This window comes from Acinonyx jubatus, chromosome E1 (assembly GCF_027475565.1).
Source record: "Acinonyx jubatus isolate Ajub_Pintada_27869175 chromosome E1, VMU_Ajub_asm_v1.0, whole genome shotgun sequence".
Classification (NCBI taxonomy): Eukaryota; Metazoa; Chordata; class Mammalia; order Carnivora; family Felidae; genus Acinonyx; species Acinonyx jubatus.
Window position 1 is genome coordinate 24,540,386 of NC_069397.1, and position 21,545 is coordinate 24,561,930.

General features: G+C 37.0%; 1 protein-coding gene across 2 annotated transcripts in view; it reads right to left on the minus strand.

Moving 5' to 3' along the window:
* Positions 1-21,545, minus strand: part of USP32 (ubiquitin specific peptidase 32) — a 238,615-nt gene that overhangs the window by 45,909 nt on the left and 171,161 nt on the right. For both annotated transcript variants that reach the window (XM_027034284.2, XM_027034285.2), the window contains exons 12-15: positions 18,716-18,818; positions 8,368-8,563; positions 3,289-3,464; positions 2,371-2,511 (exon numbers count right to left, since the gene is read on the minus strand). In XM_027034284.2, the coding sequence (XP_026890085.1) occupies positions 2,371-2,511; positions 3,289-3,464; positions 8,368-8,563; positions 18,716-18,818 (616 nt within the window). The remainder of the gene's footprint in view (positions 1-2,370; positions 2,512-3,288; positions 3,465-8,367; positions 8,564-18,715; positions 18,819-21,545) is intronic.

The following is a 21,545-nucleotide window of genomic DNA, read 5'->3' on the forward strand; positions in this document are numbered from 1 at the left end:
TGCGGGGGGGGAGGAGAGAGAGAGACAGAGAAAGAGAGACAGAGAATCTTAAGCAGGCTCCACACTCAGTGCAGAGCCCAATGTCGGGCTCGATCTCACAACTGTGAAATCATGACCTGAGCTGAAATCAAGAGTCGGACGCTCAACTGACTGAGTCACCCAGGTGCCCCAAAGATATTATTTAAATAAATAGTATGACTTATATAAGTATGAAGGTGAAAAACATTAATTTTTAACCTTGCCATGGCAATACATTTAGTATTCTCTACGTGAAAACACCATATTTAAATTTTTTTACAGCACTTTTTCCTGTAAGCAGGCAAATTTAGAGATTAAAAAAATACTATTAAGCCAGTAAATGCAGCTTTGATCTAGTAAAATTACTTTAATATTTGTCTGACCTCAATGTAAAAACATGACCTTGCATGGGGCTCTGAAAAACTCATTTAATAATTATAATGATGATGATGATAATATTAGCAATAGTCAATATTTACTGAGCACTTACTATAAATCAGATGCTGTCCTAATCATACATATTATTTAATTATCAAAACTCTAATGAAGTAGATATTGTTATCTTCATTTTACAGAGGAGGACACTGGGATTTAGAGATTGGAACGCTGGTAATCCAAATCTAGGTAGCCTCTAAAACATCAAAGTATATATGTGTCAAACAGAATTATCAACAATGTTTTCCCTGTAGATATAGAATACTAAGATACAGCAGGAAGTCCCAGAAATTAAGGGGTGCCTGGGTGGCTCAGTCAGTTAAGTGTCCAACTTTAGCTCAGGTCTTCGTGGGTTCAACCGTGTTGGGCTCTGTGCTGATAGCTCAGAGCCTGGAGCCTGCTTCAGATTCTATCTCCCTCTCTCTGTGCCTCCCCTGTTAGTGCTCTGTATCTGTCTCTCAAAAATGAATAAAAACATTAAAAGAATTTTTTTTAAGATACAGCAGGAAAGTCCCAGAAATTAAGTGACTAACTGAAGGACAATAAATAAAGTATATATAAAGAATATAAAGAATAAAGTACATATAGTATATATATCTATGTATATTCATATTTATATGTATCTGTCTAGGGGTCCTGATGACAAATACAGTAGGAAACTTTTGGAGCCAAGAAACACAATACTAAATTCCTGATTCCAACTTAAACACAATTTTTAATAAACATAATTATTAATAACTCAAAATCAACATCAAAATTATACACTAGAGCTTTATAGCAGATTTTACTCTTTTTAGAAGTGATCTAAGTAACTGTATCTCATCCATGCAAACTTTCCTAGTATAAGAAAGTTCTATCTTGGGGCAAGTTCTATCTTGGGGCTGCCGTGGTGGCTCAGTCGGTTAAGTGTCCAACTGCTGATTTCGGCTCAGGTCATGACCACATGGTTTGTGGTATTGAGCCCCGCACTGGACTCCATGCTGTCAGCTTGGGACTCTCTCTCTCTTCCTGTCTTTCTGCCCGCCCCCTGCTCACACACGATCTCTCTCAAAATAAATAAATAAACGCTTAAAAAAAGAAAGTTCTATCTCAGACATTGTATGAAGGACAGTGTTTCTTGATCTACAAAAAGAACCTTTTTACAAAGTATTTTACTGCATTGACAATGCAAAGTATTCAGGGTAATGAGTCCTGTTGTTTACTGTATAAGCACAACAGATGTTGTATAGTAAACTCATTAATATTTTGATATTATATACTTCAAGTCTTTTAAATTATTTTAGAACATTTTATTTATGCTCTGAATGACTCATCCTAGTAATGGCAACAATCAGCATTCACAAGCCTTGAATTCCTGTTATCATTTGTTGTGATCATTTTTGTGTCCTTCCTTCAAAAAGACAAAACACAAAAATCCACCAACAGCTATGGGAAGAATCAATCCCTAACTGGATGCCTGTGTGGTTAATGCAAATTACAGTTTCAGAAGTAACTACTACACCACTTCCTCTATATTCACTGAACTTTTTGGCACCGGCTTTCAGACTTCTGCTCAGCCTAAGTCCTGCATTATCCTAAAGTCTGTGTTTATGTGGATGACTTATTTAATAGCCTAGCCTCATAATATCCTTGACTTTACTTAATTCAGTGACTATTCTCTCCACTCCATGTAGCCACACACTCCCATAAACACATCACTGAAGAGTTGGTACCTAATACAGTGCTCAGTAAATGTCTGAACAAATGAATGAATACATGTAAAAGGAACATAAATTTTGTTCAACTAATTTACAGGTACTGAGTATTCTGCTGTCACAGGTAAGAACTAATTTGTGGATAGTGAAATTCATATAGAAAAGTAACAGAAGACCCAAACTAGGACTGTTCCTTAGATAAAGCACTACTAGTTATACTTACAGGTCTAGGAAGGGCCAGGTTTGCTCCATACCAGTGATAAAGTGCTCTCCACACAGGTTCTGGAACCATTTCATAATCTCTTCTGTGGATCAGCTGTGGGGTTCGTTTTAATCGTCCTCCTTCTAGTGTTAACGATGTAGCCTTAGAAAGAATGGAACACAAATGTTGATTTTTAGTATTTTTAGTATTTACAGAGTCTTGTGTTTTAACATAACCTAGACACAGGAGAACAAACACATATGTCACGACTCAGTTTTATGTTACTGGAAAAAAATGAATTTTCTATAAGAGATTTTTATTTTTAACTTTCAAAATAAATTATTTAAGGAAGATAACTCAAGGCAAATTATTTGAAAAATCATTAGAGCATCTGGAAATAAGACTGGTTTTCACAGATTTCTTTCAAACACAGTATAAAATATTATTTTAGGAAAAAAAAATTCCACATACACATAAAACTACATTTTCACAGTAGCTGTCCTAATAATTTTTTTTTTTTACATTTATTTATTTTTGAGAGACAGAGAGACAGAGCACAAGTGGGGAGGGGCAGAGAGAGAAGGAGACAGAATCCAAAGCAGGCTCCAGGCTCTGAGCTGTCAGCACAGAGCCTGATGCAGGGCTCAAACTCACGAACTGCAAGATCATGACCTGAGCCGAAGTCAGACTCTTAACCGATTGAGCCACCCAGGCGCCCCAAGAATACTTTTAAAGATTACTACTGCTTCTATATCATAAAATATTCTCTAAATCATAAAATATTCTCACAGATGTGTACTATGCAGAGATATCCATCTACACCAGGTTAATTAAGTGAATCATGAATGTATGAATGTTGTGCTAGTGTTAAAACCTCTAGAAAGGAATTTATTTGCCACTTGAAAGAGAATTATTTTAAGTAGATGTCAAATCACTTACCTTTACTGGTTCTTGAGTTACTAATGGCTGGTTATCAATAGCCCCTGGTTTCTGAGGACTGAGATGCAACAAAATGTTCCCATTGGCTCCTAGCAAACATTGGTTGTTGTTGTCAGAAGTGTTATGCTGTCGAGCAAAGCACATATCTGCCCCTGGTGTGGCAGAATACAGAAAGCCTGTAAGGGAAAAGAGGATGGAATCTCTTTATTTTTAGTTATTATACATAGGCTTGAAGATATGAACTCAGTGTCCATGTATTATGCTATTTTTGTGTTGGCATGTCAGTCAGTACAGTATAATATTCTGATAACTCTGTAGAAGATAGGAAATATACATGTATTCTTTCTGGAAAACACCTAGCATAACACTAGGTGGAAGAAAAGCTTTAAAAACTGTTATCAAATGGACATTTGGCCAACCTCCTAAAATATCTAGTAAGTCACAAGAATTACACATCCTTTGACAGGAAAAGAAGTATGGCCAAATAGCTGGGCTCTCACACAGTCACCTTTAATTCTTCTCTTCCACCTATAAACACATTCCAAATGTTCTTAGTAGATAATGGTGATAAGAAGCATTAAAAAAAAGGGGGGGGGGAGGAAAAGAGGGGAAGAAGAAGGGGTAAGGGGTAGGGATGGGGGTAGGGGGAGGAGGAGGAGAAGTCTCTAAACCAAAGGGAAGGAGCTAAAACAAGAATAGAAGAGTACCAGAGGGGAAGGAATGGTTTCCTAATAAACTTATTTCAAAGGAAGACATACAGGTTACAAAAGAAAGATGCACACAGAAAAATGATTAATGATGACCTAGAGTTGTGAACCTCAATGGTATTTTAAGGTATTTCAACTCTAAACTATAGGCTAATCTAGGGTAAACATTCTAGCCATCAATCACTTTAAATCTCTTATCTGTGGTACTGCTTAGCCTGTGGATAGCACAGGTCAGAGTGAGCACATATCAAAAAGGACCTTAAGAGGGTTAAGAAATAATCTTGGTGTTAAGGCTCATGAGAGAGAGCACTTCTAGGACTGCTAAGTGATCACTATAATGTCAGATGGGGAACAAGGAGTAGATTCTACAAAGAACTTTGTAGAGAAGATGCTAGCTCTGTCCAATTTGAATGCTCCCTCCATGGAAAGGAAAAAAGATCTCAAAGATGAAATAACAAGAAAGTAAGTCTAAGAGTCCTGCTACTACTGTTATCAGCAGAGTAACAGGGATCAACTCAATCCAGTTGGGCCACAAAAACATCAAGCCATTTCCTCCAAATGTATAGAAACACTGAATTTCAGATAGGTACCAAGGAGTGAGGGGGATTATGGGAAGCATTATGACTTTTGTCAATAGTTTTACAAAATAATCCCCCAGTTCTGGCCTGAAATGTCTGTAGAATCTGGTATGAGGATGCATTAAATCCAATGAAAGCAGAGAGAGTCTTGGAGATGGAAATTTAGACTTTTCTCAAAAATGGTCTTCTTAAATCTAAACTTATTAACAAAATATTTTTTAAGTTATTTTGAGAGAGAGAGAGAGAGAGAGAAAGAAAGAGTGAGAGAAAGAGTGAGAGAGACAAAGAAAGAGTGAGCGGGGACAGGGCAGAGAGAGGGGGCAGAGTATCTGAAGAGTATCACAATGTGGGGCTTGACCTCACAAACTGTGAGATCGTGACCTGAGTGGAAGTCCTACGTTTTATCAACTGAGTCACCTGACAAAATAATTTAATATGGAGAGAAGTGGCTTAATCAGTGAATATATTTTCAAATTGAGAGATTAATGAAGTAGAATATAGAAGAGCTTCTCTTTGTAAAGCTACTAATGAATTCAAGAAACATAATTGACCATTTCATTCAAAACTTATTTCTATGAATGGGCCAGCATTACCTTGATTCCAAAACCAGACAAAGATCCCACAAAAGGAGATTTCCCCATGGATACAAAAATTCTCAACAAGATACTAGCAAACTAAATCCAACAATACGTTAAAAGAATTATTCACCACGATCAAGTGGGATTTATTCCTGGGCTGCAGGGCTGGTTCAATATTCACAAGTAATACAAAAAAGATAAGAACCACACAATCCTCTCAATAGATGCAAGAAAATTATTTGACAAAATACAGCATCTTTTCTTGATAAAAAAAACTCTCAAGAAAATAGGGATAAAAGGAACATACCTCAAGATCATAAAAGCCATATATGAAAGACCCACTGCTAATAGCTTCCTCAATGGAGAAAAACTGAGACCTTTTCTTCTAAGGTCAGGAACATGACAGGGACGTCCACTCTCACCACAATTGTTCAACATAGTGTTGGAAGTCCTAGCCTCAGCAATCAGACATCAAAAAGAATTGGCAATTCCGATTCTGTGTCTCCCTCTCTCTCTGCCCCTTCCCCGTTCATGCTCTGTCTCTCTCTGTCCCAAAAATAAATAAACGTTGAAAAAAAAAAAAAAGAATTGGCAAGGAAGAAGTCAAACTTTTACTCTTCGCAGACAACATGATACTCTACGTGGAAAACCCAGAAGACTCCACCAAAGAACTGCCAGAACTGATACATGTATTCAGCAAAGTCACAGAATATAAAATCAACATACAGAAATATGTGGCATTTTTTTTAAACTTTATTCATTTTTGAGAGACAGAGAGAGACAGAGCATGAGCGGGGAAGGGGCAGAGAGAGAGGGAGACACAGAATCCAAAGCGAGCTCCAGCTCCAAGCTGTCAGCACAGAGCCCAACGCGGTGCTCGAACTCACGAACTGTGAGATCATGACCTGAGCCAAAGTCGGATGCTCAACCGACTGAGCCACCCAGGTGCCCCCAGCCAGAAATATGTGGCATTTCTATACACCAATAATGAAGCAGCAGAAGGAGAAATCAAGGAATCAATCCCATTTACAATTGCACCGAAAACCATAAAACACCTAGGAATAAACCTAACCAAAGAGGTAAAAAAGATCTATATGCTGAAAACTATAGAAAGCTTATGAAAAACTGAAGACACAAAAAAAATGGGAAAACATTCCATGCTCCTGATTGGAAGAACAAATATTGTTAAAATTGTTACTATCCAAAACAACCTAAATATTAAATGAACTCCCTATCAAAATAACACAGAATTCTTCACAGAGCTAGAACAAACAATTCTAAAATTTGTACGGAACCAGAAAAGACCTCAAATAGCCAAAACAATCCTGGAAAAGGAAAAACAATCACAATTCTGAACTTTAAGATGTATTACAAAGCTGTAATTATCAAGACAGTATGATACTGGCACAAAAACAGACACATAGATCAATGGAACAGAATAGAGAACCCAGAAATGGACCTACAAATATATGTTCAACTAATCTTTGACAAAGCAGGAAAGAATATCCAATGGGAAAAAGACAGTCTCTTTAGCAAATGGTGCTGGGAAAACTGGACAGCGACATGATGAAGAATGAATGTGGATCACTTTCTTACACCATACACAAAAATAGACCCAAAATTGATGAAAAACCTATACGTTAAGACAGGAGACCATCAAAATTCCAGGGGAGAAAACAGGCAACAACCTCTTTGACATCAGCTTGCAACAACTTCTTAATAGGTATGTTTCTGGAGGCAAAGGAAACAAAAGCAAAACGAACTATTGGGACCTCATCAATATAAAAAACTTCTGCACAGCAAAGGAAACAATCAGCAAAACTAAAAGGCAACCTTTGTAATGGGAGAAGATATTTGTAAATGACATATTGGATAAAGGGTTAGTATCCAAAATCTATAAAGAATTTATAAAACTCAACACCCAAAAAACAAATCCAGTGAAGAAATGAGCAAAAGACATGAACAGACACTTTTCCAAAGAAGACATCTACATGGCTAACAGGTACATGAAAAGATGCTCAACATCATTCATCATCAGGGAGATACAAATTAAAACACAGTGAGATACCTCACACCACCTCACACCTATCATATTGGCTAAAATTAAGAAATCAGGAAACAATGGATGTTGGTCAGAATGCAGAGGAAAGGGAACACTTTTTTACTGGTGGTGGGAGTGCAGCCACTCTGGAAAGCAGTATGGAGGCTCTTCAAAAAATTAAAATAGAACTACCCTACAACCTAGCAATTGCACTACTAGGGATATATCCAAAGGATACAAAAACGCTAATTCAAAGGGGCACATGTACCCCAATGTTTATAGCAACACTATCAACAATAGCCAAATTGTGGAAAGAGCCCAAATGTCCTTTGAATGACAAATGGATAAAGAAGATGTGTATATATACACAATGGAATACTGGCAATCAAAAAGAATGAAATCTTGCCATTTGTAAAAATTGCAACAACGGGGATGGAACTAGAGTGTAGTATGCTAAGTGAAATAAGTCAGTCAGAGAAAGATAAATATCACGATTTCACTCATATGTGGAATTTAAGAAACAAAACAGATGAACATAAAGAAAGGGAAGGAAAAATAAGATAAAAAGAGAGAGGCAAACCGTAAGAGACCCTTAAATACAGAGAGCAAACTTATTGGATGGGTTGCTGGATGGGTGTTGGGTGGGGGGAATGGGCTTACTGGGTGATGCACATTAAGCGGGGCACTAGTTAGGGGTGCATGGGTGGCTCAGTTGGTTGAGTGTCCGACTCGTGGTTTCGGCTCAGGTCATAATCTTATGGTTTTGTGAGTTCGAGCCCCATATAGGGCTCTGTGCTGACAGAACAGAGCTTGCTTGGGATTTTCTCTCTCCCTCTTTCTCTGCCCTCCCCCCATTCACACTGTCTCTGTCTTTCTCAGAAATAAATAAACTTTAACAACAACAAAAAGGAAGCACTTGTTGGGATGAACACTGGGTGTTATATGTAAGTGATGAATCATTAAATTATACCTCTGAAATCATTATTACATTATATGTTAACTAATGTGGATTTAAATGAAATTTAAAAATTAAAAAATAAAACACCCCCTCCACCTCAAAACTTATTTCTGTGAATGGAAGCCTGATTATATCCTACCAAGCACACTCTCTGACAAAGTATACTTCTTTAAGAAGTAACCCTGAATAAACTTTATGGGAAACAAGTCATACTTACCACTGCCAGCGGTTTCTGAGGCTTCAGATGCAGTAGAAACGTTGTCTGAAAATCTCTCTTCTGTGGTGTTCATATAACTGAGGCTGCCACCTCCGATTCTATCTTCACTTTGCTCTATAGAGTGTACTGCTGTTCCAAATGAGTGTTTTCCTCCATTCAGAATAGATGATGGCTCAATTACAACAGGGCTGGCATCCTAAAAATCATGAAGTCAGAGATTAAGGCATAAGATGAATCCCCAAATTATCTATTGCTTCTAATTCTCCTATAGTTAGCTACCACCAATTAAAAACATTTTTTTAATAGAGAAGATACAATTTTTTAAAATATTTTTTAATGTTTTACTTTATTTTTGGGAGAGAGAGCATGAGCAGGAGAGGGGCAGAGAGAGAGGGAGACACAGAATCCGAGGCAGGCTCCAGGCTCTGAGCTGTCAGCACAGAGCCCAACGCGAGGCTCGAACTCACAAGCAGCGAGATCATGACCTGAGCCAAAGCAGGACGCTCAACCGACTGAGCCACCCATGCCCCCCCAAGAACATTTTACCGTATAGCTAAATTTTAATTTCTTCAAAGGGGAAGAGGTGTGTACAAATAGTATTAGTAAGGTGGACTGGGAACGTATTGCAAAGCACTCTGTAACACAAAGTGAGTGAATGAATGAGTGAGTGAGTGATGTATGTATACATGTATTTCTTTTTAAATTTTTTTTTTTAATGTTTATTTATTTTTGAGACAGAGAGAGACACAGCATGAGCAGGGAAGGGGCAAAGAGAGAGGGAGACACAGAATGTGAAGCAGGCTCCAGGCTCTGAGGTCTCAGCACAGAGCCCGACGTGGGGCTCAAACTCACGAACTGTGAGATCGTGACCTGAGCTGAAGTCGGACGCCCAACCGACTGAGCCACCAAGGCGCCCCTGTATACATGTATTTTTGAAGTAATCTTATGCCCAATGTGGGGCTTAAACGCATAACCCTGAGATCAAGAGTCACATGCTCTACCAACTGAGCCAGCCAGTCAGGTGCCCCCGACATAAAATTATTTAGAGTTTATTCTGTTGAAAATTGAAAACCATGGAAGATTTTTTTTTGATATTAAAAAATTAACTATTTGCTCTTTTTATTATTACAGATTATAGTGTTACTGTAGGAAATCTAGAAAAATATGAACAAAAATATTACAAGTATTCAGATTCCAGCATTTAGCATTAGTTGACACTTTGATGTGTTTCCTTTATTTTTTTGTGACTGAAAACGTATGTATATGTAAAAAATAAATAGCATGGAGTACATAGTTAGAATTAAGGGGAGTGCTCTGACATACCAGCTATTCGGCCTTTCACAGTAAGTAAATTTCTAAGCTCCAGTTTCTTCAGGAGTAAAAATCAGGATAATATTCGTATTTATCTTAGAGTTATTACAAACATTACATGAGCAACACATGTAAAGTGCCTGACATTTAGTAAATGTGAACTATCATTCTGGTTGTTATTAAATTTTATTTTTTTTATTTTTATTATTAAAATGTTTTTTATTTTATTTATTTTTGAGAGAGAGAGAGAGAGAGAGAGAGAGAGAGAGAGAGAAAGTGAGAGTGCAAGCAGGGGAAGGGCAGAGACAGAGGGGAACAAAGGATCTGAAGCAAGTTCCATGCTGACAGCAGAGAGCCCAAGGCAGGGCTGGAACTCATGAACTGAGAGATCATGACCTGATGACCTGAGCCAAAGTCAGAAGCTTAACTGACTGAGTCACCCAGGCACCCCAATATGTATTACATTTAAAAAACAGCATATGGTTTCTTTTTCTTTCACTTAACATTATATTCACAGGATTTTCCTGTGAGAGGGTTTCAAACAGGGGAACACTATAATCCATTTTTTGCTTTAAAACTACAGAAAGGACTAGAGACAGAAACTGAAAATTGAGACACAAGTTAGAAGACTCCTACAATAATTCAAGGCAAGAGATGATAAGCTACTATACCATAAAGCTAGATTCAGAAATAAGGAGATGGAGAGAACATGGACTTAGGATATGTAGGAGGTGAAAAAAATTGACAACTACATGAAAAAGAGGCAAAGATAATTCCAAAGTAGAACCTGAGGTGCTGGTGAAGACAACTAGATGGGAGTTGACACTTTCATAAGGTAAAGTATGTGAGTTAATGGGATCATTTGGGGAAAGAGCTTATTTGGGGATATTCTTGTTTGAGTTACCTAGACACTTGAGTCTTGTGTTCAGGACAGAAAAAGAGGCTAAATATAAAATTCTGGAGCTCAAGAGACTTCCTAAAGCATAAGAAAATGTTGTATTGTAGAACAATGAGAGAACAATATTTACAGAATAGGCAATGGAAGAATCTGAGGACACTGAATCTGAATGATGAGAGAGAAATCAAGAGATTTTGCAGTACCAGAAGCAGAGACTGCTTGCATAGAATTATTTTCTACTAAGTTTAGTAATGGAAAAACAGAAACATAAGACTTGCAGAGAAGCAGGAGGAAAGGTGCTATGAGAATGTGCATTGTGAATGTTTTTAGAAGATTAGGATATTTGTAACTGAGAGGGGAAAGAGAAAGACTGAAGGAATTAACCAGTAAAACAAGATCCCGTAGGCATCTGAGGAGATACACAAGAGCATGGGTAGAAGAACTCAAATGGCATTCAGTAAACACTGACATGCATTTTAGTAGATAAAATTGATCACTGAAGGCACTGCTTATAAAGTAAATAATTGCAACCCAAGAAAAAAAACACATCAAATTTAAAAGACAAACTCCAAGTAACAGCATAGCAATAGCACAGTGGGTGCTTTAGTTTCTTTTAATGCAATTATAGCATCTCTAATTTTAGCCCAAACAGGGAGACACTGTATCAACATTTTATTATATGCTTTCTCCTCTTTGATCTATAAACCAGGTGAATACCATCAATTTGTAGATCCTTCAGAAGCCAGTTCTGAAGAAATTTCAGTGCCTTTAACAGAGTGGCAAGAAGAATGAGAATAAAACCCAGGTTTCTACAGCCCAATTCACTTTATGGATTAAATTTTTAAAAACAGCAATTGTTTAAAACTTCAAACAATTCAGAAGTATACAAATTCATATTTTAAGTTTTACTTATTTTGAGAGAGAGAGTGAGAGAGAGAGAGAGAGAGAGAGAGAGAGAGAGCAAGCTGGGGAGGGGCAGAGAGGGAGAGAGGGAGGGAGGGAGGAAGAGAGAATCCCAAGCAGGCTCTTCACTGTCAGTGCGGAGCCCAATGCAGGGCTCAAACCCACGAACTATGAGATCATGATCTGAGCCAAAACAAAGAGTTGGAAGCTTAATCAACTGAACCACCCAGGTGCCCCAGAGATTCACATTCTTTACTACAGATCCTAATGTTAGCATCTTCTGTCAATTATTAACGTTCCTAAAGTATGGGAAAAATACCAGATTAATTTGGGTATTAAATAACCCTAGCTCACCGTGAAAATTTTATTCCCTCTTCAATTCTCTCTCACTTCCTCTGATTACTTCAAGGAAAGGGTCCCAGTTTAAGTGTGCCTTGGCGGCTCAGTCGGTTAAGCGCCCACCTCTTGATTTTGTCTCAGGTCATGATCTCAGTTTGTGATATTGAGCCTGGTGTCAGGCTCTGCACTGTCAGTGGGATTCTCTGTCTCCCTCTGCACTCTCGCCCTGCTTGTGCTCTCTCTTTTAAAATAAATAAACATCTAAAAAAAAAAAAACAGATTAATGTGCTAATCTAATACTTGATCTGCTGATATAACATTTAATAACTTCTCTTTTTAACAGAGAACAGGCTTTAACACTAGTCTTTAAAGGGCAACACTATTTAGCTAGAATTTGATATTATATCTTATTTTCACTGAATTTATTTTTATTTGACCTATTTCTGGAGTGTGACACTGATTTTCTATTTAAGATAGTGATATAGGGGTGCCTGGGTGGCTCAGTCGGTTAAGCGTCCGACTTCAGCTTAGGTCATGATCTCACGGTCTGTGAGTTCGAGCCCTGCATCAGGCTCTGTACTGACAGCTCAGAGCCTGGAGCCTGCTTCAGATTCTGTGTCTCCCTCTCTCCCTCTGTCCCTACCCTGCTCGTGCTCTGTCTCTCTCTGTCTCAAAGATAAACATTAAAAATATTAAAAAAAAAAAAAAAGATAGTGATATAAAGTTTACTTTTAAAATATTTACATAAAAATGATAAAATATAATTAAAATGATAAAGTTACTTGCATAAACGTATTAAGCAAATAATAGCATGGGCATTATATGGCAAAATATGATGACCACAGTACAGAAATGACTAGAAATTGGGAATCTACATTAAATAGGATTTTGGGTTATTGGCATATATATATACATACATACATACATATATATATATATACACACACACATACATATATATATATATATATATACACACACACATACATACATATATATATATATATTTTTAAGTAAGTTCTATGCCCAACGTGGGGCTTGAACTCATAACCCAGAGACTGAAGAATTGCATGCTCTATCGACTGAGCCAGTCAGGCACCCCATAGTATTTTAAATTACACTATCCATCAAAGTCAAAATTGTATGGACAACAGAACAAAAGAACCAAAATGACTCATGGCCAAAGAAGTAGACATGTAAATTAGGTTTGAGTAGTTTACATCATTTATCATATGTTTGGCTTTCAGTGTGTGGATTTCACAGCAATTTCTTAGAGATAATACTTATTTTCTCAAAGTTTTTCTGATATTGAGTTCATATCAGCAAAAATGCATTAAATTTAGATTTCAAAAGAAATTTTCAGTGAACAAAAATGACTTATATTACTCCAATGGTTTCTGATTTATATTTCTTTTCTTTTTTTTAAAAGGTCTTTATGTGATCCTATCATGCAGTCAAAATTGACAGCCATTGTCCTAGTGAGGATTATTGTCTAAAACTTCTGTTTTCATAATGTGCTGCAAATACTGAGAGTATAGTAGTAACTGATTGCTTATTGAATGTATTACTTGCTCTGGAACTTGCTTTTCACTTCCAATAGTTGATTTTTTTTTTTTTTTCTTATCTGCCAATACAGTCTTCTTCCTTCGGGGAGAGATATTCTGGAATTTCTCTCTTAGCAGTTCTCCAACTTAATGGCACATTAGCATCACTTGGGAAGCTTTTAAAATCCCAAGGCCAAGGTGGCACCCAAATCAATTAAATCAGAATTTCTGAGGGTGAGGATCAGGGCACCAGGTGTTTTTCTTTTAACCCAGGTGATTCCAATGCACAGTCAAGTCAGAGAACCACTTTTCTGGAACAATGTGCACACCCCTGAAAAAGTGGCAAATTACATATAGGCTATTTGCTTTGTATTCAATGTCTTCCACATAAAAATAAATAAAATCTGAGAACGAATAGAGGTCATGGGGGAAGGATGCTCTCAGGAGAAGGCAATATGCCTACCACATGGCCTACTGTCAGTCCCACCCACCAGGTCTGAACACAGGTTCTCTTCTTGGCAGTCAATTTAGGTTCTGATTCCTTATTAACTAGACAATCCCATTTCTACAGGGTTTATACTTGTGATTCCCACAGTCTTGTACCAATTCTCTGATCTCAGGAACAAGATTACATGGAATGGGGTAGAGAGGAAGATAAAGAATCCTAAAACTTAACAACCCACAGAGGTCAGTCTCCCTTGTTTAAAGATCAAGGGCCCAAAGCCAAACTCAATCTGGGGTGTGGGTGTAAGGAGTGAGTTGCTAACCAAGATACAAACTGCCTCTAAAAACAGCTGGGAAGGGGGCCTGGATGGCTCGGTCACTTAAGCATCTGACTTCAGCTCAGGTCATGATCTCATGGTTCGTGAGTTCGAGCCCCACACTGGGCTCTCTGCTCTTAGTGAGAGCTCGCTTTGGATCTTCTGTCTCCCTCTCTCTCTCTGCCTTTACCTCACTCATGCTCGCTTGCTCTCTCTCTGTCAAAAGTAAACATTAAAAAAATAATAAAGTTAAGCTCTTCTTAAAAAAAATAAATAAAATTAAAACTCTAAACAGATTCAGATTTTAGTGAGCTTTTGGGTCATTTACTTCTTTCCTATAAAGAAGGAGTAAGACTGATAGCATAGCCATTTTGAAAGAATAACTTTTGAAAAATTAAAGTCTTCTCCTAGATCACTCCGTTATCGTCCAGAAAAATCACTTTATTTTTGCTGTAACTGTTCTTGACCTTAAATGGTGGGTGCATAACTATCACATGGTTGACAGGAAGCTCTTTTTAAAATTTATATTTCATTTCTCTATTCCATTTATTTTAAGTTTGTTTATGCACTATAATTACTTTAAGTTTTACAATAATTTAGCAATAGAATGATTTTAATAGCTTATCAGAGACTGAAATCTTTGCTGCCAGTGACTGCACACTGTACCATATGCTTTTAACATGGTGCAGTGAATGATAACCTTTTTAGACTTAGAGAGTAAGAGCTTTTCTTCACTTATTTCCCACTGTTCCAACTAGAGTGCTCTGTCTTCTCACTGTCTGACTTTCTTTGCTATTCTAGGAATCTACTGCTTTCGGTGTCCGGCACTGCCTGAAACTGTCACCATTACTCAGGTTCTTTCTTCTTTCCCCTTCCTCCTCTATTTTTCAGGTCATTGCTTCCACTCTTGCTTTCGGTGAAATTATCAACATTTTCAGTCAACTAATCTTTCCTTCTGCATGTTAAGCAAACCAATAATGGTCATATACTGTAGTCACTGGCTCTTTCTGAGAGTGTTATTTCCAGTTGCTCTGGAAATTTTTTTCCCCTAAATATCAAAGGATGTTTGTTTTGTTTTTAGTGACTTCTGGCTCTGGAACTATTAGCAACTGTCCTGTGTTTTTAAGAAGATAGGTCTCTACAGCAGATAAGGTTTCACCCAGGGTGAAAATTTTCCTCATTCTCTTCAGTCGATGATTCCTAAAAGGGCTATGTGGCACTTTAACATACGATAATTCTATTTTGAGCATTTCACGATTCCTTCTGAGTTGTATCAAATGATTAATGATGTTCCAAAATAAGGGTCAGGATTCATTTTCTTCTCTATCAGTGATGATGCTACTTCTTTTTATACATATGTATATTCCAAGTATTAATTAACTTAAACAACTACTAGTTATGGCAATTTTATATTACATCAGTCTGCAATGCTGGTTTTCAAAAAATGGAAGGCAGTATAGAGTAATGGAAAAAGCACTAAGGTAGGAATCAAGAGACCCAAGCTCTAGAAATCTAGATCGAGTAATAAAGTAATTGCCTAATACAACTCTGTGCAATTATAAAACCTAAAGAGACCTCAGAGGCTTTGTCTATAAATTCAAAAAAGAGAAGTGCTTCAAATGTTTCTTAGATTAGAAGCATTATGTAATAATAATAAATCATAATAAACAATAAGACTAGTACATGAGCACTAGTACTCATGAGTACTAGTACATGAGTAGTAACACTGCTCCCTCAGTTCTCAAACAGGAGGAAAGACAAACATATATACTACAATGATGACAAACAGAAAAGATTTCACCATTTCTCCTCATTTACATTTTTACAAAGGGAGATTTCACATGGTAGAAATACCTTTGGCTCATTAATGAACAGATTGCATGTGCAGATCAAATATTCAACCTCAAGTCAATCATAGCAAATTTGAGGTAAACCACTACAGAGTATGCCATTTTATGGAGACATTAACTAAAGCTAACTGATGGTCTTATTAGGTGGGCAGATTAAGCCCACAGTAAGATCAAATTATCCAAAACAATAAAAACACCAATTAATTTTTCTTAAACAAAGTATTTGCCAAAATTGCTATATACTGCAAAGGTAAATAGAAATCATTAATTACTATTGCTACTGCTGCTAAAACCACTGTTAATATTACTACCATTACTTCCCTAACTTTACATAGGGTTTCTACTTGCCAGGCATGGGCCAAGTGCTTCACAAATGTTAATTTATTTAATTCTTTATAACAACCCTATTGAAATAATCTTGTTGTTCATATGAAGAAACTGAGGTAGGGAAAGGATAAGTAACTTGTTTAAAGTCATACAGCAAGTAGCAGGTCCAGGACTCTACCACAAGGAGTACAAGCTCACTGCTATTATCCTATACTGTTTTCTCAGACTATTAGGTAATACTTCAGTACTTACAATGTACCAGACACTGTCCTAAAATGCTTCATAGGGGTGTCTGGGTGGCTCAGTCGAGCATCCGACTTCCGCTCAGGTCATGATCTCACAGTTTGTGGGTTTGAGCCCCATATCAGGCTCTGTGCTGACTGCTCAGAGCCTGGAGCCTGCTTCGGATTCTCTATCTGTCCCTCCCCTCTGTCTCTATCTGTCCCTCCCTGCTCACGCTCTCTCTCTCAAAAATAAACAAACATTAAAAAAAAATTTTTGTTTTAAATGCTTCACATGTATCAGCTCCTTTAATCTTCTTAACATGCTATGATGCAGGTTTCTGTTCTTAATCTCATTTTACAGATGAGGCCCAGAATGTCATTTTTTAAAATAGTTATTTGCATATAAAACAAAGTTACCTTTTATTTACTAAAGATCACTTTTCTAATACGTATCTTCAGAAAAGACTCCTCTTACTCAATTTACATTTTTCCCCCTTATTAAGTAAGTTGCCTTAAGTCTCTGCTACTTTTCCCTACACATAAATTGATACCTTTCTCACAACAGTTAACCAGTTTCATTTTAAAGTAAACTTTAAGTCTGCATTTGACAGACATACTAGACAACAATACAGAATGCCACAGTAGAGAGAATATGATACTTAAGTGTAGATTTCCACCTCTATATCTCTCCCTTACTACCCTCCACTAATTCTTTTCATGCACAGAAGGGTTATGGGAAGCAAGAGCAAATCAGGTTTGTGTTCTCAACACTGCACTTCTGTCTATTTATGAGAGATGTGCTGCTAAGAACAAGACCTCTACCATGTTCCTACAGGAAATAAAAATAACACTTCAAAACACAAAATGAGGATTTTCTTTGAGTCTGTAGCCAGTAAGACTTTAATAACCATTAATTCTAAGGCCAATTTAAGAATATAAAGAACAAAAAGCATTTCAAAAAAGACTTGATGCTTTACCCCAATGTTTTAATTTTCTACCTACAATCACCATCATTATCTACCTACAAAGTTTGAAGTCATTTGCCTACTTCTCCTTTAACAACATCAGTCTATTTTTTCCAAATAACATATTTTATATGTGAAAACACAATATTAAACTCTGCAAAATGGAAAAAGAACCAGTTAGAATAATGAAGTAAATAATGTGAACATCTACTAATATTCTGATAAATAAGCAATGACACAAAAGGACATACAGGAAAAAATATGAATCAAACTATCAGGTTAGTGATCATTTGGTTGGTGACCATTTGGTAACTAACAATGAATCTATATATCAACTGGCTCTCCAAAAATGGGAGAAATATGATTCCTAGCATTACTCTGAGTCTTTTCATACTGAAGAAAAATCCATTCTTTGTTTTACATAAGACTCTAGGGGTGCCTGGGTGGCTCTGTCAGTTAAGCATCTAACTCTTGACTTTGGCTCAGGTCATGATCTCATAGTTCATGAGATTGAGTCCACTGACAGTATGGAGCCTGCTTGGGATTCTCTCTCCCTCTCTCTCCGCCTCTCCCTCACTCGCGTGTGATCTCTCTCAAAATAAACAATCAAAATACACACATACATACATAAAGACTCTAGAATTTTCACTGAGAATTCCTCTTTTAACTATTTGGAACAATGGCAGATTATCATTTAGAAACTGAATCTAATGTTAGTCCTGAAATTAACTTTCTTGAACAGAAAAATCAACACTTCTTACCCAAGGGTCTTCAACATTTTGATGAAAAAGGTGAACAAATGAAGGATAAGGTAAGTGATGTGGTTGAGATACCACTGGCTTAAAAGTCAGACCTTAGGTTTGATCCCAGTAAGCAAGATATTTAGGTCACCTTTAATTTCAGCCTTAGGTACATCACAGGTAAAATGAATATAATACCACTTTTCTCCCAGGGATACTGTGAGCATTAAATGAGATATGTAAAATGCATATACATACACCCATGCGTCCATTATCACCTTCCTCACAGAGTTGTTTCAAGGCAGGAAATTTATGTGGCAGTACAAGCACAGAGCTTGGTCTATAGCAAATATATCACACAGGTACTCATTTCTTTCCCCATCAAATCCTCATCTATGTAGAAGGATTTTATTACTGGCCAGGAGCCACCAAAGTCTGATAGAGTTGAAAATCCTATGAAATATTACATAGGGGGGTCATACTCACATATTTGACATATTCTTTCCACTGCTGCCACCACTGCATGGAGATGATAAACCAATTGTGTCCTGGTTGCAGACCATACCTGCTCTCTCGTTCTAACCATCCTCTGTACATACAAAAGACATTCAGTATATCAAATAGTATGAAACAGATGACCACACATCCACAAATTATCATTAGAAATTTTTACAAAGGAAAAACATGACACATATACTTGGGGGACTGCCATAGTTTAAATTAGTGAAACACTGGTAAGCCAAATTTAGGAGTCCTAAATACCACTATCAGGCTTCACACTGATGTTTTAAAAACAGCTTTACTGAGGACTAACTTACATAACACAAAATTTACCTGAATTCAGCGTACAGCTCAATGATTTTGGTAAATTTATAAACATGTGCAACCATCACCAGAATCCAATTCTAGAATATTTCAATTACCCCCCAAAGCTATCCTGTACCCACATTTAGTCAAGTTACATTACCACCCTCAGCCAGGAAACTACCAGTCTATTTTCTATCTCTTACAATTTGCCCTTTTCTGAACATTTCATATACATGGAATAATACAACACATGGTCTTTTATACCTGGCCTCTTTTCCTTACCATAATGTTTTTGAGGTTCATCTATGTTGCAGCAGATATCATTGGTTTGTGTCTTTTAATTCCATTCCAAATATTACTTAAAATCATTCCAAAGGTCTGTATACACATTTTGTTTATCTACCTAACATCTGATAATCTGAAACTGGCAATCTATTCTCCAAAGTGGCTGCACCATTTAACATTCCCATCAGTAAGGTACAATGGTTCTAGTTTTTCCACATTCTTGGTAACACTTGTTATTGCCTGTCTTTTCTATCAAACGTTCAAGTGGGTATGAAGTGGTAACACATGGTGATTTAAAAAAAACTTTTACAGAGGAGAAATTCATAACATAAGGTGTTGGTTGCCTATTTTGAATGTACTAATGCCAGTGGACTGGTATGCTTTAAATGGTCACTTTTATGTTATGTGTATTTCTCCAAAACGTTTTCATACATCCCAACTGAGTAGTGATACATTAGGCAGTTATTTCCTATTATTCCCTTCCCCCAGCCCTTGACAATCACCACTCTGTTCTCTTTATCTATTCATTTACCTATTCTGGATATTTCATATAAATAGAATCATACAATATGTGACCTCTTATATCTGGCTTTTTTCATTTGTGAGGTTCATCCATGTTGCTGCACGTAGGAATACATTGTTCCTTTTTACGGCTGAATAATATTCCACAGTATGCATATACCACATTGTGTTTACCTATTCATCCACTGATGGCTACTTGGGCTGTTTCCACTTACTACTTATTGTATATAGTGTTGCTATGAACATTTGTTTACAAGTGTTTGAGTCCCTGTTTTCAATCGTTTGGGGTATATACCTAGAAGTGGAATTGCCAGGTTACATGGGATTCCATGTTGAGGAACTACCAACTTTTCCACACAGCAGCTATACCATTTTATATTTCCACCAGTGATATATCAGTCCCAATTTCTCCACATCCTTACAAAATTATTTTCCATTTTTTTAATTATAAACATCCTAGTAAGTGCAAAGCAGAATCATTGTGGTTTTTGAGTTGCATTTCCTTAATGACTAATGATTTTGAGTATCTTTTTACGTGCTCGATGACCATTTGTAGGTCATCTCTGGAGAAATGTGTATTCAAGTCCTTTACCCAGTTTTTAATTGAGTTTTCTTTTTGTTAGTGAGCTGTAGGAGTTAGTTAGTTGACCCCTGGTTAGTTGACCCCTGGCAGATCTGTGATTTACAAATATTATCTCCATTTTGTTGGTTAGTTGACCCCTGGCAGATCTGTGATTTACAAATATTATCTCCATTTTGTAGGTTGTTTTGTCACTTTCTTGACAATGTCCTTTGATAAACATAAGTTAAAAAATTTTTTTTTAATACTTACTTATTTTTGAGAGAGAGAGAGACAGAGAGAAAGCAGGGGAGGGAGAGAGAGAGAGAGAGAAAGGGAGATACAGAATCTGAAGCAGTCTCCAGGCTCTGAGCTGTCAGCACAGAGCCTGACATGGGTCATGAACTCACGAACCATGAGATCATGACCTGAGTTGAAGTCAGATGCTTAACTGACTGAGACACCCAGACGCCCCGATAAACAGTTTAAAATTTTGATGGTCAGGGGCACTTGAGTGGCTCAGTTGGTTAAGCGTCCCACTCTTGATTTCAGCTCAGGTCATGATCCCACAGTTCCTGAGTTTGAGCCCCTCAATGGGCTCTGCACTGACAGTGTAGAGCCTGTTTGGGATTCTCTCTCTGTCCTCTCTCTCTGCCCCTCCCCCTTGCTCACGTGTGCACAATCCTTCTCTCTCAAAATAAACTTAAATTAAAAAAATAAAAATAAATAAATTTTGATGGTCAGATTTATCTATTTTTTCTTTGGTTGCTCATGGTTTTTATTGTGACACGTAAGAATTCAACTTAAAATCCAAATCACTTTTGAAAAAAATATTTTTCCTAGATACAGAATAAAAGTACCATTCTGCTCACTCCTGGACTCCAAGATTTCTGATGAGAAACCTACTGTTAATCTTATTGAAGATCTACTGCATGTAGTGGATAGCTTTTCTCTTGCTACTTTAAAATTTTTCTCTGTCTCTGGCTTCTGATCATCTGATTAAAATGAGTCTTGGTGTAAATCACTTACAGTGTTATCCTTCTTGGAGCTCGATGAGCTTTTCTAATATTTAGGTTCCTATCATTTATCAAGTGTGGGGAGTTTGGACCCATTATTTCTTCAAGTATTCTGCCACTTTTTCTC